The sequence below is a fragment of the Candoia aspera genome, chromosome 1 (genome assembly GCF_035149785.1).
Source record: "Candoia aspera isolate rCanAsp1 chromosome 1, rCanAsp1.hap2, whole genome shotgun sequence".
Classification (NCBI taxonomy): domain Eukaryota; kingdom Metazoa; phylum Chordata; class Lepidosauria; order Squamata; family Boidae; genus Candoia; species Candoia aspera.
This window is the reverse complement of record NC_086153.1, coordinates 84737489-84757663: the sequence shown is the minus strand read 5'-3', so window position 1 is coordinate 84757663 and position 20175 is coordinate 84737489. Positions and strand designations below refer to the sequence as shown.

General features: G+C 35.8%; 1 protein-coding gene across 1 annotated transcript in view; it reads right to left on the bottom strand.

The window, feature by feature from the left end:
* The window catches only part of SYNE1 (spectrin repeat containing nuclear envelope protein 1), a 313009-nt gene that overhangs the window by 77365 nt on the left and 215469 nt on the right, over positions 1 to 20175 (bottom strand). The window contains exons 102-114 of the mRNA XM_063293716.1: positions 18890 to 19099; positions 18142 to 18243; positions 17148 to 17267; positions 16316 to 16516; positions 14697 to 14870; positions 12580 to 12711; positions 8540 to 8736; positions 7510 to 7642; positions 7033 to 7215; positions 5365 to 5514; positions 3465 to 3641; positions 2276 to 2431; positions 371 to 526 (exon numbers count right to left, since the gene is read on the bottom strand). Of these exons, the coding sequence (XP_063149786.1) occupies positions 371 to 526; positions 2276 to 2431; positions 3465 to 3641; positions 5365 to 5514; positions 7033 to 7215; positions 7510 to 7642; positions 8540 to 8736; positions 12580 to 12711; positions 14697 to 14870; positions 16316 to 16516; positions 17148 to 17267; positions 18142 to 18243; positions 18890 to 19099 (2091 nt within the window). The remainder of the gene's footprint in view (positions 1 to 370; positions 527 to 2275; positions 2432 to 3464; positions 3642 to 5364; positions 5515 to 7032; positions 7216 to 7509; positions 7643 to 8539; positions 8737 to 12579; positions 12712 to 14696; positions 14871 to 16315; positions 16517 to 17147; positions 17268 to 18141; positions 18244 to 18889; positions 19100 to 20175) is intronic.

Sequence of the window (20175 nt, the reverse complement as noted above, 5' to 3'; positions counted from 1 at the left end):
GTAAGAACAGGTTAGGGATAGAATGTCATGGAGAAAATCTATCTATGTGGTCTCTAGGAATTGAAAATGACCTGATGGCACATAATCAATCAATCAATCAATGATTAGTGGAAACAAATATGTTAGTGGAAGGATTTCAGGAATCTAGTGTATAATTAATTATTTGATATAAATGCATAGCCTGTGGGTTTTATTAATTAATCAATAATTCTGCATTTTTAGCTACTGAATCATCTTCATTATCTGGACTGAGTTGGGAGGAGAGGAACATGGAGGCACAGCTCTTAATTGCAAGTGAATTTTACTCATCATTCAGAATCTGTGTGGCTTCCTGTGTGGATATTTTTTTCTTGCATTCCTACTTGCTTACCATGTGGTCCAAATTTGCCCAAGAATTATTTAGCTTCTGAAGGGTATCCATAACAGCAACACATACTTCTTCTTTTTTATTTTGTATTAAGGAAAGACCAGTCTGTTCTACCTTTTCAAGTTCCATCTCTTTTGTTTTTATTTGGTCTTCAAGTTCCTGAAAGAAATAAAAATGGTCATATTGTGTTTTAACTGCATAAGGCTTTTGTAAAATCACAAATTACTAACAACTCATGATTAGAGTTCTCACATTCAGTACAACGAACAATAGATTTGTTCTATTCTTCACTATCAATATGAAATACTATTATAAATGTATTAGTTTATTTAAAGGTAAAGAATAGTTATCATCACTATCAATGTATTACTTACATAGTTCATTTTATGGTACAATATTATACAGTATATGTGTACTCAGAAGTACGTTTTACTCGTTTAATGGACAAACAGAATTTTGATAGTACAAAACATTTCAGTATCTTTCACAGGGAAGGAAGGAAGGAAGGAAGGAAGGAAGGAAGGAAGGAAGGAAGGAAGGAAGGAAGGAAGGAAGGAAGGAAGGAAACTGTGAGCTCATCAACATCCTTCTGAGAAGCTTTAAATGACAGGAGCTGAAACTACTGTTAATAATGTTGTTTAATTAGAATGTTTCTTTTGAAGACTTCAAATCCTGAAATGTATAAGAATGGAAGGAGCCAGGGAAATATCCTGCAGCCATGCCCCCATCCCCCTCCCACAATTCCCAGGAGGGGTTTAAAGAGAAGCCAGACTATACTGTGCTTAGAATTCTTACTGTATGAACCATGTTTTTCAGAAATTCCCTATCATACTTCTGATACTTAAAGTAACATGTATCTTTCATGAGCAGAAATTTATAGCCCTATTCTTCATGAATTTGTTTCATTCCTTTAAAAAATCATCCAAGTGGGTTCAGCAAAAACATTTTTTTTCATTTTTTAAAACATGTATCTTTAAAATATACAACATGTGATCTTGCCAGAAATGTGCAGTATCTTTGGTCTATACTTTAAATAACATTTTAATTATATTAAATTCTAGAGTATAGATTTTCAGCTTTTTTTGTGTGTGAAATTACTTCTGGATAATGTTGTGTAAGACAACAAATATATGCTAACATCTCACTAGCATATTCATCATTTCATGTGGCACTACCCAGAAGCCATTTTACCAATGTATTAAATTATATAGTAGATTGCTTATATTTTCCATGTTAATCTGAGACAATGATGTTTTAAAATGTTCTTTCAGAGAAGAAGGAAAACACACTATTCAATATGCCAGTCACAACCAGATCAGTTCTAGCTTGTTCAGATACATTCTACACTTCTACAATTAATAAAACAAACTTGCAATAAATGGCCTATAAATACCTACTGAATCATTTTGATTGTTTTCTCAAATGAATGACTTATATTTTGTTAAATTCAGGAAGATAGTAATAGATTAAATTCATATGCCACCCACTCCCAGCAACTCTGGATGGTTTACATATTTAAAAACAAGGAACAATACAAATAGCACAAAAACAACACAAAACAAAGGAACAAAGATGGTAGAGAAAACAAACCCACACAGGAACAAAGAAAAGGGTCACCAAGCATCCTCGCCAAAGTCCTTTAATAATCCCCAATCCTTTAACCAATTTATTTACCAATAAATAAAAGGTTCTACCCAATTGGGAATAGTCATATATCATTCATTATCATTCAGGTGTAATGTAATTAGTAATATTATTGTTATTAAACTAAATGGGATTTACATCTGCCTAGATATGTATTACACTGATAATAACTAGCATTCTAGTACTGAAGTCAAAGACTGCTCTTCTTTTCGATGAAATAATAAGACAGATTTGGCTCATAATTGATGGCAAAGTCATTGCTACCTGACAGTCTTTCAGGGCATTTTGAACTGAAGCTTGATCTCCAATTCTCTGTCGTTCCTTCAGTTTTGTCTCTTGAGTTTCAAACCAAGTTTTTAGGCTCTGAATGTTATTTTCATATTCTGTCCAGGATTCAAGAAAACCTTCCAACAACTGAATCTGAAATATATATATAGACATATATATAGACATATATGCACATTTCTTAATTAAACTCAGTCATAAAGTTAAATAAAGGAACAATTTCACTGGAAAAAATACATCGGTATTGATCCATGTTTTCTTACAATGTAGTTTTATCATGAATTTGAAAGTGACTCAAAACCTACTGCACATGTTAAAGTTCCAGTCCAGCAAAAGCAATAATCAAACTCATTGGAATGACTGATATAATTGGAATGACTGAATTCAACCCAACTTTTTCCTGGAACCAAGAACTCCCCTCTCCTCCTGTACCATTACCATGTGAAGATTAGAAAATTTTACTTCAGTGCTTTAAGCAGTTTAATATGATCCTGAAATTAAATTCTTAGTTATGATTTCTTAAAGCAAGCCAAGTTTCTATACCCTTGTATGAAATGTGTTTCAACCAACCCATAGTTAGGATCAACCTTGCCATCAACTCACCTTGTTATTTCTCAGCAGAAAGTTTGATATGAAAAACAGAAAGTGAATGTTCAACGTATTTTTAATTTTCTAACTAAGAAAGAGATGCTAAGAACAGAGTGAAAAAGGAAAAACTAAAACTTGGCAAATAAGGATATATTATAACTAGGCAGTGAAAAATATTGGTTTTAAATTATACTTATTGCTTTCAAAGATTGTACTGTGTTATAAAATGAATTTAAAAAGATAAATATGTTCCAGAATAAAGCTCAAATCCTAGCAACTGGAACCCTAGCAGTTTTTCTGGCAACATCATACAGGTGGCATGTCATTGCCTTCTTCTGGAAAGATAGGTATACAGTATGTAAGACTGCAGCAATCTGGCTTTGTTGATGGATAGTATCTGATTCCACCAGAACAAATTTGCCCATCCTGCAGTTGGTAGAATACAGATTACTATCTGTGGAAGACACAGAGCATATCTTAATTCTTCCTTTAGAGTATAGCTTTATACCAGTCTTTGAATTTTTCTTGCCATCAGACCATATCTTGCTATGTTTACACATTATCAAGTTTCTCTCATTACCTTTTCCATTATCAGACTCTGCAAAATCTGCCAACGCCTGTTCATCATTCCAAGTTGTTCGGCAAAATCCGTCTTGTCACTACGTTTACTTTCCACATCCTGACTACTAATTTGTAATACTGATTGGTTAACGAAGTCCACAGTTAACTGCTTACAGTTTACATCAATCTTAAAGCCCTTGTGAAAAATAGACAGAAGAGAAACTCTCATACAATAAGAATCATTATCCTAGCACATCATGTTTTTAACTTAACACTGTTACATCAAGCTTTGCCAGAACTTCTATTGTAGCGTTTAACAGTATGCTATACTTTTTCTTTGTGACTGTTCATCGAGGAGGAAGGAAAAAATTGTAGATCACCATCTACATTTTAGACAGTATGGTGCTTATCTGATGATGAGTGGCAGGAAAGGGCTCAGTTGTCTCTCATAATTATTTCTTTCGAAAAGAGATATTTCAGGAAATAATCCTGTAGAGGAAGTCGTCCACTTATGCAAGCTGAATATTTACACCCAATTTCCTTTCTCTGCAGAACTAGTTGTAACAATTCCGTGACAATAAAACATTATGTGGTTATCTGAAGTGCAGTTCATTTTAAAGTTGTAGGAATAGTACCTTGCACCAATGTAATTATATACAAATACTTTTCAATGCAAATGACAGAAATGACAACCTTCAGTTGCCTCAAGCATTTAGTAAGGTAGACATAGCCTCTCTTATATAAGTACAAAGAAACAAACATGAATGATCACCCTGTCCCAAGGCCAGTGCCAGGTCCTGATGTCTTTCCTAAAAGATGACAGGAGCCATATAGGTTCATATGGACTTTGAAGGGGATAGAGGCAGTCACAGAGAAGTTATGTGTCTGGAACACCACAAGATGGCATTATTCTGTTGATCAAACTTAGAATGTGCCAAGCCTGCCAGATAATACCACAGGGCAGAAACAATCAGAGAGCAATGGTCCCATAGGTATCCAAGCCCCAAGCCATGAAGGGTTTTATAGATGTCATTCAGCACCTTGACTTGCAGAAGCGAATCAGTAACTAATGCAACTCATGACACAGAGCTGTCGCATGGGCAAAATGAGATCTGTCAATAACTACCTGTGCTACTGCAGTTCAACTGAAGTTTTCAAGTGATCTCAGGCAGCTCCATGTAGAGCATGCTGGAATAGTCCAAACATGGGTGCCTAATGCACGAGTGACTGGATTGGAACACTAGATGTACCTGTGCAAAAGCCCTCCTTGCTATGGTTATCACTTGCTCATCAAGCAAGAGCTGAGAGACTAGGAGGACCTCAAATTATGCCCAAGTTCTGCCTGGCATAATACATTCCTATCAAAAATGAATGTTGAAAATCTTTGGATAGTCCTTGTATCCACTGCAACTTGGTCTTGCTAGGGCTATGCCTGAGCTTGTTCCTCCCAATCCACACCCAGACAGGTTCCAGGCATGAAGACAGAACTCAGCATCAACATCTGTTCAGCCCTGAGTCAGGATGCATAACTGGTTATCATCACCATTTTGATGATATCTGACCTTTTGCTCCTGTATGACTTCCCCCAATGCCCTCACATTGTTGTTAAAAAGGAGTGGAGAGAGGACTGTGCTTTGAGGATCCCACAAAGGAAGTGCCTCAGGCTTAATCTCTTCCTCACTACCAAAACCAGCTGGAACCAACCCAGAGAGATGAGAAGAACCACTGAAGCACTTCTACTGAAGTTAAGGAATGTTACTTGTGCAGACAAAAGTCCAGTATTCACATCATAACTCAATGGGATATTATAAACTCCAAATGCAGCTTCAGTAGTTAAGTCAATCTACATGTCTAATACCAGATCCAATGCACTTAAATAGAAGATACCAGTGTAAATCCAACTATTCCCAGTTAAATACCTTATATTTCCGGAGGTATTCCTGGACAGCTCTGTGCCCTACTATATTTTTTATGTTTTCCTCATCCTTAGAAATAGCATTTTCCATCAAAGTAATCCAACTCATGACTTCTGTGATGGCATGGCGAGAAGGAAGCTTATCCATTTGGAGCTGCAAAAAAATCAGTCAAATGAAAACCAATATCTATTACATGCTTCATTTATAATTATATTACTGTGTATGTATCATGATGGAGCACATATGTTCAGATATGAAACATGTTTACTGCTTACTGATAGATTTACAAAGGTTACTATTCTCTATTTTGTAAATTTGAATATGCTTACTGCCTATAACTGCCAGTACTTACTTTGATGATACTTTGCCTTTCAGTGCAACAATTGTTCTATTTTTATATTATATATATATATATATATATATCCATTGATATCAATGTAATTTGTAAGTCGTTAAGTTGTGTCCAACTCTTTGTGACCCATGGATCATTAATGTAATTTAATTCAAAGTAAATAGCCTAGAATTAAATTGTTTGGATTATATTATTTACTCAGTTCAATCTATGTTTTAGTAAAAGGACGTGCCATCTGCTTCCATATATTATAGCCCAACACAGTATTCATAACTTCTATAAATAGAATCCTTGTAAGATGGAAAAATACCCTTGTCCATTCTGCAGAAGTGAATTTGAAAACTTATGAATGAACTCCACTAAACTCCATCATACATTTACAGTATTATAGTACTGCTGCTTAATCAATCACCTCTTTGCCAACTAATTATTTCCATTCCAGTGCTAGCACATTCAAATAATCACAATTACTGCACTGTAAGCACTAATTTTAGAACAGCTGTACTGTGATTCATTAGCCTTTAAGGTCACAAAATCTCCGGTCAAAATCCATAGGAATGTGATCTCTTGCTTCTTCCCTGAGTGGAAGAAGGGTGCATGCACAGCTGCTTTGTTTTACTGGCAGTCCCAATGTGGAGATATTATCTGTGCACAGACATGTACTGTACACACATACAACTGAGTATAGCCTTTGAAGTAGTTGCATGCACCTTCTGAAGGATATAGCTGTTTTTATGCTTCAAGGAGAGGGACTTTGCTTATGCTAACACACTTTACAAAGGACTTGTTTGGAAAGCTTTGCACAGTCTTGGTAACCACTATAGAAACACTGGAAACTATGGTTTCTCAGCCTTGGTTGAGAAGGAAGACATAGTTGAAGTACAAAGATACATCAGCATAGCAGACTGTGTAAATCGTACACCTTATCCTTATTCCTATATAAACATGGCAAAGATGTCCCCAACTTTCAACGCTGGGAAAAGAAAGGACCAGAATCTCTGAATTGGAAAAGGTAAGTGGAAATTACAAAAAATTTAAATGTTGAGGCTGACAAATGTATAGGGCTTTATTCCTGTGTAGTTCAGTATGCAGACCTTTGAATATATATGACTGTTTTTTATCTACAATAAAACAACTTAACTAGCTGTGTCAAGTCTGTGAAGATTTTGCCATTATCTAGTTCCTGAATGCAGGGTTGAGTTTCTGGAAAGAAGAAATTTATAAGCAATGCCTGACTAGAAGACTGACAGAAACAGTACTAATACATATTCACCTGTACATAAAATAAAATCATACGTAGTGACCAGAATTTGCCCTACCTGATGCAGTTTTTCCTGCACTACTGGAATCTGTATGAGCAGTTCTGACCACTGATTATCAATCTGTGACAGTCCAGCCCTCAAAGAGGCAGTATCCACCTTCTTCAGCCGGAGAAGATGATTTCCATTGCTCAGAACAGTAGATTTCTGGGATGACTTTGCATCAACTTCTTTGGAAAATTCCTGAAATAATTGTGACTTGCCATAACTAGTTGGTATAAGCAGTTTTAGCAACAAACTTGGGAGTATGAATGGAACTTAAATGCATTATTTTCATGAAAATTAGGAGTGCACAGCACTGCAGGATATACATACACAATTATTTAGCCAAAAAAAAATACAGTGGTTCTCGATATTGCTGTTCTCGATAAAGCAATGTGTTGCTTTTTAAATTTTCTTCCACAATGGAAACAATTATGTTACTACACAATTATGTTATGAAACATAAAGGTGGCTCAACTTTTTATTCATACCTACCAAAAATGCATTCAAGTGATCTCGAATCATTTCTAGTTCTTGAGGGACTGTAATAGATTGCTGGGTCCAATATTCCAGACGTTCCATTGCCGACTGGAGCCAATGAATCAGCTCAGCTGAGTCACTCTGATATCTATAAAGAGCATGAAAGACAAACTTATTTCACGTTAAGCCACAGACATTCAGTAGTCTCTCATTAATTAAAAGGTTCCTGATAAAATATTCTATCGATCAAAAAGAATATTCCATCTTGAACACTGAAATTAATTTAAATTTCACTGATTATTTTTATGTATAATTATGTACTCTCAAACAACCACTTGATACATGTATACCACCCAATTTCAATTCCACCCTTGGCAGGTATAGGCAAATTTTACATACTGTATCACAGTGACTCCCTTGTTTGAAAAAGCAAATGGCAGTCAAGAGCTGTTTCAGTATGTCATCTGAGTTACACAGTGAACCACAGAATTCAACTCTCTACCTCCTAGGAAGGTATTTTATAGTTTCTTTCTACTGTGTCTTGGGTTCCACTGTTTCTTGATGACTTCAGTTTAGAAATATGCTATTTCTAAAGTAAAACAATGCTTCTACAAGCCAAATTATCTGCTTTGGAGATGGAGGGAAAATATAATTAATTTAGGCTGCTTTCGCCTGTTTGAATGACACTTAATTAGTTCTTTATGATTCATTCATTCATTCATTCATCGCTTGTTCATTCATTCATTTTAAAGTTTTTATAGCCTACCCAACTCAAAACATTCTGGATGGGTTATATCCAACACAGTCAAATTATAAAGCAACCATAGCAATAAATCAAAACTATATAAATGCATGGTAATCATAAATCAACCCTTCCCCAATTTGGATGCCAATAAAAGTTAGCTATAGTTGAAGGTTGAACGCTAGCATTCTTTTCCTAGAATTCTCTCAAATTTCAAATCAAAGAAATAAACCATATTATACAGTTGATGAAATACAAAATGCTAAAGAATCCAAACCCATTATTTCATTTCATCAGCAATACCTTGTCCAGAGTTTAAGTATGGTTTCTAGTCTGTGTAGTTCCTTGGTAACTTTGTGGGTAGTATTTAACCAATGCTCCCCTAATTGGTTCAGTTGAGTTTCCAATTCTGAACATGTGACAGAAAACAGTAGTCTTTTCCCATCATCCAGCACTTGGTAAAGTTTGAGTTGGTGTTCAGTAAGACTAGATTTCAGGTGCTTTAATGACAAAAGACAATTAAGGATAATATGAAACTGTAATGATTTCTCTTTCCTCACTATAATCCATAAGGAAAAAGGAACATTCAACCCTACCATAAAGGATGCTCTTTGTTGATGTGAGAGCATACATATGGACTTCATCAACTTAGTTCAAGAAACAGAAAATCACTTTATAGATTTTTGATCCTCTCCCCTCCTGATGCAGCCCTACCAGACTGTTTCCCTAAATAAGCCATAAATAAGAGAAGGAAAACTCATTGAAGTAAAAAAAAAAAGACCTGAGTATCTAAAACCTAAAAAAAAAAACTGTCTGAAAAGCAAAAGGGGGAAGGTTCATTTATTCTATTTACAGTAACAGCTGATACAAGAAAAACAAAGATTTATGTGGTGGGTCCTCACACCAAATAGGCAACCATTATGGTAAGAACCCATGTTGCTTTCCTTGTTGGCATGGGAGGGCACAGATATTTAAAAGAGATGTAATAATTGAAGTGAGTCATTATAGTTATTGATTACTTGAAGAGCATCTGTCAAAGTATTCTCTATCAAAAATTACCTCTGCTGAAGTATATTATTAAATTCTCAACAGCAAGTCAATGTATTGCTGAAGGCAAGGTAGCTGCCTCGCAAACTTCAGATACTGGTCTGTTTAGAGGGAAAAATCCTGAAGTTATGGCTGAAGAATATTTAATACATAAAAATGTAAGGCTCCTTAGGTGCTCAAAGGGTAGAACTTTCCCATTTTTGACGTATTATTCAACAAAAAGATCATTAAGGAAAGGCATCATGCTTGGCAAGGTTGAAGGAAAACGTGAAAGAGGAAGACCAGCAATGTGATGGAATGATAATAGCCATGGATGTTACTCTAGGAATGATTAGCCACTTGACTGAAGAGAAAACACAGCTCAGGATAACTATCCACAGGGTCACTATGAGTTGACAATAACCTGATGGAAACTAACAACGAAGAATGTTGGCAGTGCGAACTTCAATCAAGTGGGCTACGATATATGAAAGTAAAAGAAAAAAAGGTTGGGCTAAAGAAAGGTGGAAGCAGATAAATGTAGAAATCCAGTTTGTAACCGAGAAACTCAAGTGAGTGTGATAGGTGGACCAGGAAGAAGTTGAATAAATTTGGATTGCAATGGTCTACAGAAAGAATCTGTTTGGATTGAGGTGGTCTACAAATATTGCAAAATAAAATATAAAATAAATAACTTCCTGTGTTTTGTGGAAAATGAACTTTATATCTGAGATAAAGATTAGATAGGTAAGTCTGAATATCATCACTCTCTTGTGAAAAATGGAAAAATATTTATTGACTGAGAGATTAAACCTTAAGGGAGTGTAACCTTAGAGATCCTGACTTGAATAGTTTAAATGCAGGGTTATTTAGTCCTCCCAACTTCAAAACCTATGTACCACCAGTGGACAGATGAGCGTGAGCATACTTTCTAACATGAAGTTTTTTTCCTCTTGGGAGAGCACCCAATTTAGAAAAGGCCTGGAATAAATGAGGCTTGTATCTTAAGGATGTTGGGATTTCTTTATTTAAAATATTAGAATATAACTTTCCATTAAAAATCTCAGTGCTATTTACAGCAAAATTAGCCACTTCTGCAGTCCTACTTGGAGAAAATGCTTTTATTTGCACCATCCAGTGAAGATTTTCTAGGTTGCTTCATAAACCCAATTGGCTAATGGTTTTCTCAAGAAAAATATGATGTCTAAGACTTCCTAGGAGCATCTAAATTTAATGCACTTTCTCCTTTTAGTTTCCATGCAGTTAAGTGGACCCCTTTGGAATATGAATTTTGATATCCCAGACCTCAGTCTGGAATATCTGTAATAAACTATGTTGATTCATTATCCCCAAAGCCAAAATAATAAGGGCTAGTTATAAAGTATCAGTGCTACCATCATGTGTACCCTTGTGACTTGGCAGAGGACTCTTGCTAGAAAGCAAACTAGGGAATACATGTAGAAGGATATTGGGCCAGATTATACCTCAGAATTTTGCAGATTATTGTAAGGTAAGTAATTCCAAAGCAGCCAGAATAACTCAGGTTCTGTTCTGACTGTTCTAGATCTTTCCTACTCAGTTGGCTTGCTCTGATTCTTCTGACATAATGTGCAGTAGATGGAAGCAATGTGCAATTTGGCCCACAACAGAAGAGTAGGTAAGGAATGAGATTTAATTCCTCCTTCTTTATTTTTGAAGGCTTTTGCCAAAGAATTGTGTGTTCTGACTAGAAGCAGAAGCAAATTAAATATAGAATAAATGCTTAAATATTTCTACTGTTATTTTTTTTCTAGAGAGAAGGGAAAACCAGTTACTCTCACTTAAGTAGGAAAATAACTATGGGGAAGAGCAAAGTCTGCTTGTTGAACTGGAAAGAATGATGGAGCCCATTCTGGGCACTTTCCCACTAAGAGAGAACAAATGAACACTTTTATAGTAACGAAATGCATGCCACACATTTCTACACACTTTACTGCAGAGACATTGTTTTCCTAAGACTATGCATTCAGAAATATCTAGTTGCTTGTATTCCAAAGACATCATATAAGAGGCTTCAAACTGCACAGTATCAGTGAAAACTATAATACTTATTAGTAGAACACCAGGCCTGGTAATTTGTTTCAATATTCTGGTTTTGTATACGTACAATTCAGAGAAATATACATTGCAACTTGTTCATGGTTAACGGATTCTTTTTTTTACTTTACTCAAATACCCTACCTTTCCATACATGCATACTAAAATACCCCACATTCCATATACCACCCTGCATCTAATGCTGCAACTGTATGGGTTGCCTTTTACCTAAACTAACTTAGAAATTAGTTGCCACAGGAAATGATCAGCGTAGTGGCTTGGATGACATTTGCAAAGGGAAAAGAAATTCCTGGAGGATGAGTCTAACAATGACTGTGATCTAGGACAACTATAGGGAACTTTATTTCCAATATGTAACATCCAGTCATGGGTTTTTTTCCGTAATGAATGATAGGTGTAGAGAGAGTCATCCATACCAATAAGACAGCATCTGGGACAGAGAAGCTTCTCTTTCCCCTCCTTAGGACAATCAGTAGCAAAATGTAACTGCAATGGGGCTTGAATACTTATGAATTAAGTTTCCACTGGTATGCACAATATTATTCCTGTCTACAGTTTAGTAGTTCTGTACATTTATATGTATGAACTTGCTAGGAATAGAAGGGATAAGCCTTTTCTCTTCAGGTACTGGTTCCCAGAAAAGATCAACCAAGCTCTGTGTCTGCAATATATGCAATTTATATGTCTAACTAATTTACCTAATGAATGCAAGAAACAAAATCAAACAAAACTAAGTATGATCACAGTTGCTCTCTCCATTCTTGCCTCCTGGTAGTCATATTCAAGGTTCTAACAGATCTCATGGGGAGAAAATAAACAAACCTGTTCTTCTCATGCACTACTTGAATAGAATCAATCCCTCCCATATATGCATAATTAGGTAAAATATGCATACATTTACATTGGATTATATACATATTATTTTATCAAATAAATGTCTACTTTGATTTTTAGTATAACTGCACAAAATCAAGAAGATAGTTGCTTGTATTCTCCCTCAAACATCTGCATCTAGTTGTAAACTCAACTAGATACACATCTGGCCTGATCCAGAGGTCTCTTCTGTTCTTAACTGCAGCCAGGGGAGGGCAAGGGGAGTTGCAAAAACACTAGAAAGTTTGGTTGTACAAAATATGCAAGAATGCAGATAGGACATAATTTCCCTGAAACTGATATTCTTTGTGGCATCAGTAATGAAATGATAAAATAACTGCCATTACCTGATAAAGTGCAATCCGGTCCTTAAGCCTTTCCTCAGATTCCTCTACCAAACCAACACTAGGAATGCTGGTTTCAACAGCCTCCAACTGCTGTGTGAGTTCCTGATAATCATCTTCTAGATGCTTCCAAGTCTGTAAACCATATATATATCTCAAATAGTTTCTCAGCATTTTTCAAATACACCTCTAACTGTCATGAGTAATGACGGTGAGCAGGAGGGGGCCTCTATCCAGGGGGGAAAACGCATGTGTAGTACTGAGGAATTAAGCAGCCATTCAAAGAGACACAGATCAGGCCCGCCTTAGCTTTTGGGATTTATATGTCGGGGTTTTTCCCACGCTTATTCAGTTTGTTAGGATTCTGTTTATGTAGCAGTAATAAACACTAGAGAACTACTCCTCGTCTCAGTGTGTGTCTCACTGTTAGGACACTAACAGAAAACTGCTCAGCACTGAACTGACTGAAATGGGTCACCTCAAAAGTCTGGCACTTCTGATTTTATTGTATTTTAGGGACCTTGAAATGTTCTGACCTTGAAACAGCCATCTTGAGCATTCTGAACTCTTAACACATATTTCTTGAGTTTTTCTTTGAGATTGGAAGAAAAAACATAATTTGGACTTATCATAGAACAAAATGTGACAAAACAGGCACTATTTCAAGTGTTCCCACTTTTCTGAGGACTGCTATTAGCTACTTGGGGTCCTTTTTTAAAAAACTTATTTTGGTACTTTTCTGTTGAAGTAAAAAAAAGGAGGTCCTATATTTTAAATTAACTTTTTTTTAATAAGAGCAGAACCATGTACTCTTTGTTTTCTACAGAGATTTATTTTATAGTTCCCAAATTTTTCAAAAGACTCTTTTTACTTTTTTTTTTTTTGCTAGTTGGTTATTCAGTATGGAATAACATTCAATTGACATGAGCAGTTTCAAGTTTCAAGAGAGGTGCACCATAAAGCAGCTCACTCTGCCTCTGAAGATAACAGCCACAGCTGCTGGTGAAATGTCAGAACAAAAGAAAACTAGACCGCAGCTGTTCAACTCAAAAGATTATCACTGTTTCAGTTTCAAGTTTTATTTGGGTGGAAGACTGTTGCAAGCTTTGCAGAGAAATTCTAAATAGCCCTCAAATAAACATAACGAACTAGATGATTCTATACATTTATTGTCTCTTGATACATTAAGCAAGGATGAATATTCAGGTTAAATATAAGTAAGTAATATTCTGATAAGTAATCAGAAAAAAAAAAGGATAAAGTGCCTCCTCCTCCTCTACCAACCTTAGTTTATTTGCAGTTCCCTGATTTTTTATGTATATTTATCCAGCAAGAAAAAACAGGGATAAAATATTTATTATAAAATATTTATATTATTCAAATTTCTATTACCACCCATCTCTCCCCAAAAGGGGGGAATCTGGGCAGTTTACAATAAAACCATCCTTTTAAAAACATCAACATATAAAATTACAAGATGAACACCCAAGATATTAAAATAATAAATATAAATCTAAAATGGAGGAAATTATATTCAGTAGGGAGGACTCTACACCCCCAGCCACCCCCAGGAAGAGCTATTGCCCTTCCCACCCCAGGTGAGGTGGCAGAACCAGGTCCTCAAACCCTTCTGGAAGGTCGGGAGCAAACGGGTCTGCCTCACCTCCGGGGGCAGAATGTTCCACAGGGCAGGCACCCTTTGGAACAAAAATATGTAGATTAGGGGAAATATATATGTGAAGATTAGGGAATATTCCTTGCAAAAGGAAATTTGGAAAATTGGATACAAGAATGTGCATATTACAGAAGTATATACAAAAGATTGCTATACATTTTTGAGATTTTTTTTGCCAAATAAATTAAAAAACTAATATGACAATGGGATAGAAGATGAATTTTTAAAATTTCCACACTGTCCTAGTGGCAAAATGATTTTGGAGTAGCTCAGATGATTTTGGACATGTGCTTCAACACATTTGATGTTTTCAGGAAACAAACTTCTCCTTTCCACAAACTTTTGTATAAGTTTTCTTAAGAAACTGCTACTTTTTATGTCACTGGCAAACTGAATGAAACAAGTTAAAATTTATCCATTTAAAGCAAAGGAAAAAAAAACTTACCTCTAGAATATATTCCAGCTCTACTCCTTTCTTATGAGCTTGTTTTAACACTGCAGAGCCTTGTGCCATTAGGTCTACATGGATCTGAGTTTCCTTCATGAGAACAAAGCTGTTTATCTTTCTAAAAAGTGTTTCTGTAAGGATCATGTGTGCCTCTAATCCTTGAAAATATTCCTGAGAATATAAACATTATTTGTTACTAACCAGGGTAAATTCATTAGTATTCAACACTTCAGTGTGATTATGTACTGCTGTGGTACAAACCATCTAAAATTTTAATCCCTTAATTTTCCCACTGTTTGTGTCTCATTTATATTCTCAGCAATGGAACAGACTGCTGCAGAATTTATTCAGAATATGCATCTTTCTTAGATAAAAAACTTCTATCTTTAAGAGAAGGTTGAATTTATATTCCTTCCTCACAAGCATATTAGGAATCAGAATGTTTGTTTTGTTTCAACCCCATGTCAGAAAGAAGTATCCTTGACATTTTTAAATAATGTGTTTTTTGCATTTAAACTCCTCTATATCACAAGACAAAATAGCAGTGTTTCTACAAATACATTCAAGATTAAAGCACAATTTTGAAACATAATTATTTAAAATATCCCTATATACTCTGGTTATTGCACTATCAAAACATCTTTACTCCTTATGGAATCTATTCTAGCTGGGAAATCTATTCCATTATGACTCAAGCCCTAATCACATTGCACTTAGACTACTGCAATTCACTTTATATGGAGCTACCCTTTAGAACAACTCAGAAGGTACAACTGGGACCAAATGTAGTGGCTTGGCTACAGAGGACTAAATTTTATAGAATTACAGCTGTCTTTCAGTTACTGTAATAGTTGCTAACAGAGATCCATAGAATTCCCACACTGATGACATTCATAAAATCACTGGATTTGGCTGTTTTCCCAAGCACTGGGACAGGGTGGTAGATGAGTCCCTATAGGGTGCTTTGTTTGTCATACAGAATTTGCCTTCTAGATCTCTCTCTTTATTATTAGTTTTTTAAAAGTGTAAATTGCCCAGAGTTGTTTGGGGTTTGGTAGCCTCTAAGTTGTATTAAGCAAAAAACAAACAAAAAGATTTCTGGGCCCAATCCAAGGTGCTGGTTTTAATTTATACAATCCTACATGGCTTGAAACCAAGACTTAGCCTGTCCTGTTTTGAGAAAGTTTTCACGTAAGGTGAAAGAATATTCCCAAACTAGGGAATATTTTGCCTCTTTGAGGTATATGGAGCCCCCACCCTGCTTGCTTTTTGCAGTCAAAAACATTTTATTCTGACAGGTTTTTGGTGCAGATGATGGGCAAGGTTGCCATGCTTTCCATGGTTGTGGATTTTGTTAATTATTTTCATTATGTCTGTCTTTTGTATAGTTCATTTATTATACAAGAGTCATTTATTATATGAGCCTTTTGAGATAAGTATTTTCATAAATAAATAAATATTTTTATAGTCATTAAAATTATTCCAATTAGTATTTAATCACATTGAAACAGCTACTCTCTTTCCAGATTGGATAACAGGAGAATTACAGAAAAGGACTCTGTTAAATGACAGCAATAGAAAACTCAGTAAATTATAAACGTATACATTGTTTTCACCTTGTGCTTGTCAAGAAGCTGTTGGATTTCCTCTTTGGAGGCAACTACCATTTTTTGATCAACCGCCATCTTTTCTTTCCCAGTTTCAATCAGGTCAGCCAGATCCTGCAAAGCTTGTTCATATTGACCCTTTAGTGCCAGATTCTGGTTCAGTCCACTGCGCCGTGATCCTATGATCATGATCAACTCATCATACATATCCTGACATGTGAAAAGAAAAGCAAAAATTTACAGTCACGGAAAAAAAAATTAAATATAAATATTGGCTACATGCTGTAGCTCCATTTGTGATATGGTTCTGTTGTCTTTTTTATCAGAATGCCTTAGAACAAACTTAACAAAGTCATCCAAAACAATGCATTTTGTAGTCACTGAGTTATGAAATTGTCTAAAGGAATCCACTGTGTGATAGATCAAATGAGATTTCAAAACCCCTTGTTAGAAGTGATTGTATTGTATTGCATTGCATTGTAACTGATTGTAACAACTGATTTTAACAGACTTTTGCATAATAATTTTAAGAATCTGAATTCAATTACTGTCTGTCTAGGAAGACTCAGAGCAGGTAATGGCAGTCAGGATAAGTGAGATAAATATGAGCTATGTTAACTCCTTATGATAATTACTTTTCCACCAACATTTTGTTTTCAAATGTTAGTTGACAGATGAGGCAAACTCAATGATTTTTGCAACCCTCTGAAAATATTTTACATTTGTTTCATATTAAGTAAATTAATTTCTTATCTATAAAGTACACATAATTCATCAGTACAAAAAAAGAAAAAGAAATACTATGCCGAGAATTGTAAAAAGTTTCTAATAGTTTAATTACCTGAAGTTTGGATAATTCTTCCATGAAAGATTGATCAATTTGCAATTTATCTCCACGTTTCTTTAATTCAGTGATTCCTGTATCTAATTCTTTCAGTCCATGTTCTACTTGCTCAATAGCCTATGTAAAGAAGAATATTTAACTGTAATATCAAAAGAAAGCTAAATTTCAGGGACTCTTAATGTCAAAAATGGAAATTCAGATGTTAAGGTTGCTCAGAGCAGTCTGATACTTACATGTGATAAAGCTAAGACTAAATAACATTCCAAACTGTAGTCTGATTATTAAATGTTAAAATCAAAACAAGAAGTCTGTCAATGAGAAATAATTATAAGAACTGAAATCTATCTATCTATCTATCTATCTATCTATCTATCTATCTATCTATCTATCTATCTATCTGAAGATCAGCAGTATCAGATAATCTTCCTCCCCACAGAAAATAACTAATTCACCACTTTCCAACTCTGTGTAGGCAAAGAGGACTTCTGATTGCTTTCCATTAATGAAAGACAAAAGAAAGGCCCAAACGTTAGGATAACAACCTGTGGGAACCATTATTAGACACAGTGAACATTTTGGGTTCTTCAGGACTGTGCTCATTATTCTTGTTCACATTTAAATGCTCTTCTAACTTGCCAAGTAAAAGTGAAGCTAATTCACCAAGTCAATTCTACATATCCACTCTGCTCTAGTGTTGCTCATTCAGGTTAAGAAACGTAAGTGTATATTGTACATATAATCTGACACAATGTAAGAAATGCAAACTAAATTGTTACTGAAATTTATTACACTGCCAAAGAGAATTCTTCTTCAAAGGCATGTCTATTTACTCCTATACAAAAGTATTTCAAAGTTAGGCACTATTTATTCATTAGAATAAATACTGACAGGCACTGCCTGTACTCTGGATACTATCTCCTAAGTAATTTTGGGGGGTGTTCATTACACCGTATCTTTCTTTATCGTTATGAATATAAAAACACAATAGTACCTGTATTTGTTCTGTTTCAGGACGTTCAACTGCTTCTGCTAGTTTCTGCAGTGCAACATACTTATTATCAGCCAATAAAGTAAACATCAACTTCAGGTCATTCTGTTGGTGATTGAAAAAAAGTTAATACATGAAAATAACAGAATACTTGTCATTATTGCCCAAAGCCTTTTTATTGCCCAACGTTTTTCCATGTTACTTGTGATAACAGGCAGTTTGCTAGTGATAAAAACTTTGAGCTGAGCTAGATCCCTGTTCCTCGAAATCTGTCTCCAGATCTCTGGTAAAGGCATCACTCATCCTTCCCTAGGGATGACATTAAGCGGGAGACTATTCTTTTCATCTGATAAATTACTTTAAATTAATTACTTTAAATAAATTAATTATTGCTAAGTTCTTGGAAAATGAAAGATCTTTATTTGTACACAGAAAGCCGTGTATGTGTGTGCGCCTTTGAGTCATTTTTTGACTCCTGGCAACTGCCTGGACAAGACCCTGCAGTTTTCTTGGCAAGGGTTTTGGAAGTAGTTTGCCTTTGTCTTCTTAGTCGGGCTGAGAGAGAGTGACGAGCCCAAAGCCACCTGGCTGGCTTTGTGCCTAAGGTGGGACTAGAATTCATAGACTCCTGGTTTCTAGCCTGGTGCCTTAACCACTAGACCAAACTGGCTCTCACAAATATAATTGGATTACCCACATTTCAACATTTAACAGTACAGAGAAACTCTTAAGAGAATAGGTCAAGATCTACCTGAAAATTCAGTATCTGCTGGAGTCTCTCTTTCATATGCTGGCATCTTTGGTTTACTAGTGTCTCTAGTAATGCTAATCTCTGTAGCAAACAGTCCAAAGTGTCTCCTATAACATCTCGGTTATCAGCACTCTCAGGAAACATGTGAGAAAATAAATCCTTGCTCTTATCCATTTTTTCTGTCATTTCCTTGATATCTTTAGCAAGAGACTAAAAAGTATTCAAATAAAAACAACATGGTTTTAAAATTAACACTATGAAAAAACAGATGACCAGAGATGATTATGAAAACCAATATTATACAGGTAGTCTGGTTACGACCACACATTCAGTGACTGTTCAAAGTTATGATGATGCTGAACAAGTGATACAACCGGTCCTCGGAGTTACAGCCGTCACAGCACCCCTGTGGTCACGTGATCGCGATTTGGACACTTGGCAACCAACCCACATTGATGACAGCTACAGCATCCCGCGGTCATTTGATCACCATTTGTGACCTTTCCTGCTGGCTTCCCACAAGCAAAGTCAATGGGGAAGCCAGCAGGGAAGGTTGCAAGTTGCTCCTGTAAGTTGCTCCCGCTGCTTTTTCTGCTGAGGAGCCCTGCTATGGAGTACCAGTTCCCAGGGATCTGGTACTCCATAGCACCCCCCTGCCAGCCCACACTCCATAGCATGCATGCATGCAGCATCCCCCCACCCGCAGTCCTGCTTATCCATCCACCTGTGCTCTGTAGTGCCTGCCCATGGCAGCACCCCCATGGCACACAGTCCTGTATTCCTTGCCTGGGAGTTCTGCATCTTCCGGCTTAACGACCCACATGGTCCTGTGGTTACAACGGCAACCAGGACTGTTGTCACTAAGTGATGTGGTCATGTGACATCACACTTTATGACCGCATTGCTTAGCAAAGGAAATTCCAGCCCAATGGCCATCATAACTACCTGTATGTTATTGTTTTCCCCCCACCAAAATGTGCTTCCTGACTATTCCTATTCATAGGAGTAGCTATAAGAATTATATCTCAAATCTAAACATATTTATCCAAATACAACGGTTCTAAAAGCTCATGGTAAATTTTAGGTGAGAAGGATGAGCACAATCTCTTATTTCTTTCTTGAGCATACAAATCAGTTTCAAGGAATCACATAGGTTGCATTTATTTTCCAAAGAGTGGTTTACCTATGGTCTCTTACTCTGTGGCTTATTTTAGATAATGTATATGTTGCTACATTCTCAGAAGACAATTTTGTGCATACCTGTAGAAATTGGTCTATTTTGATTT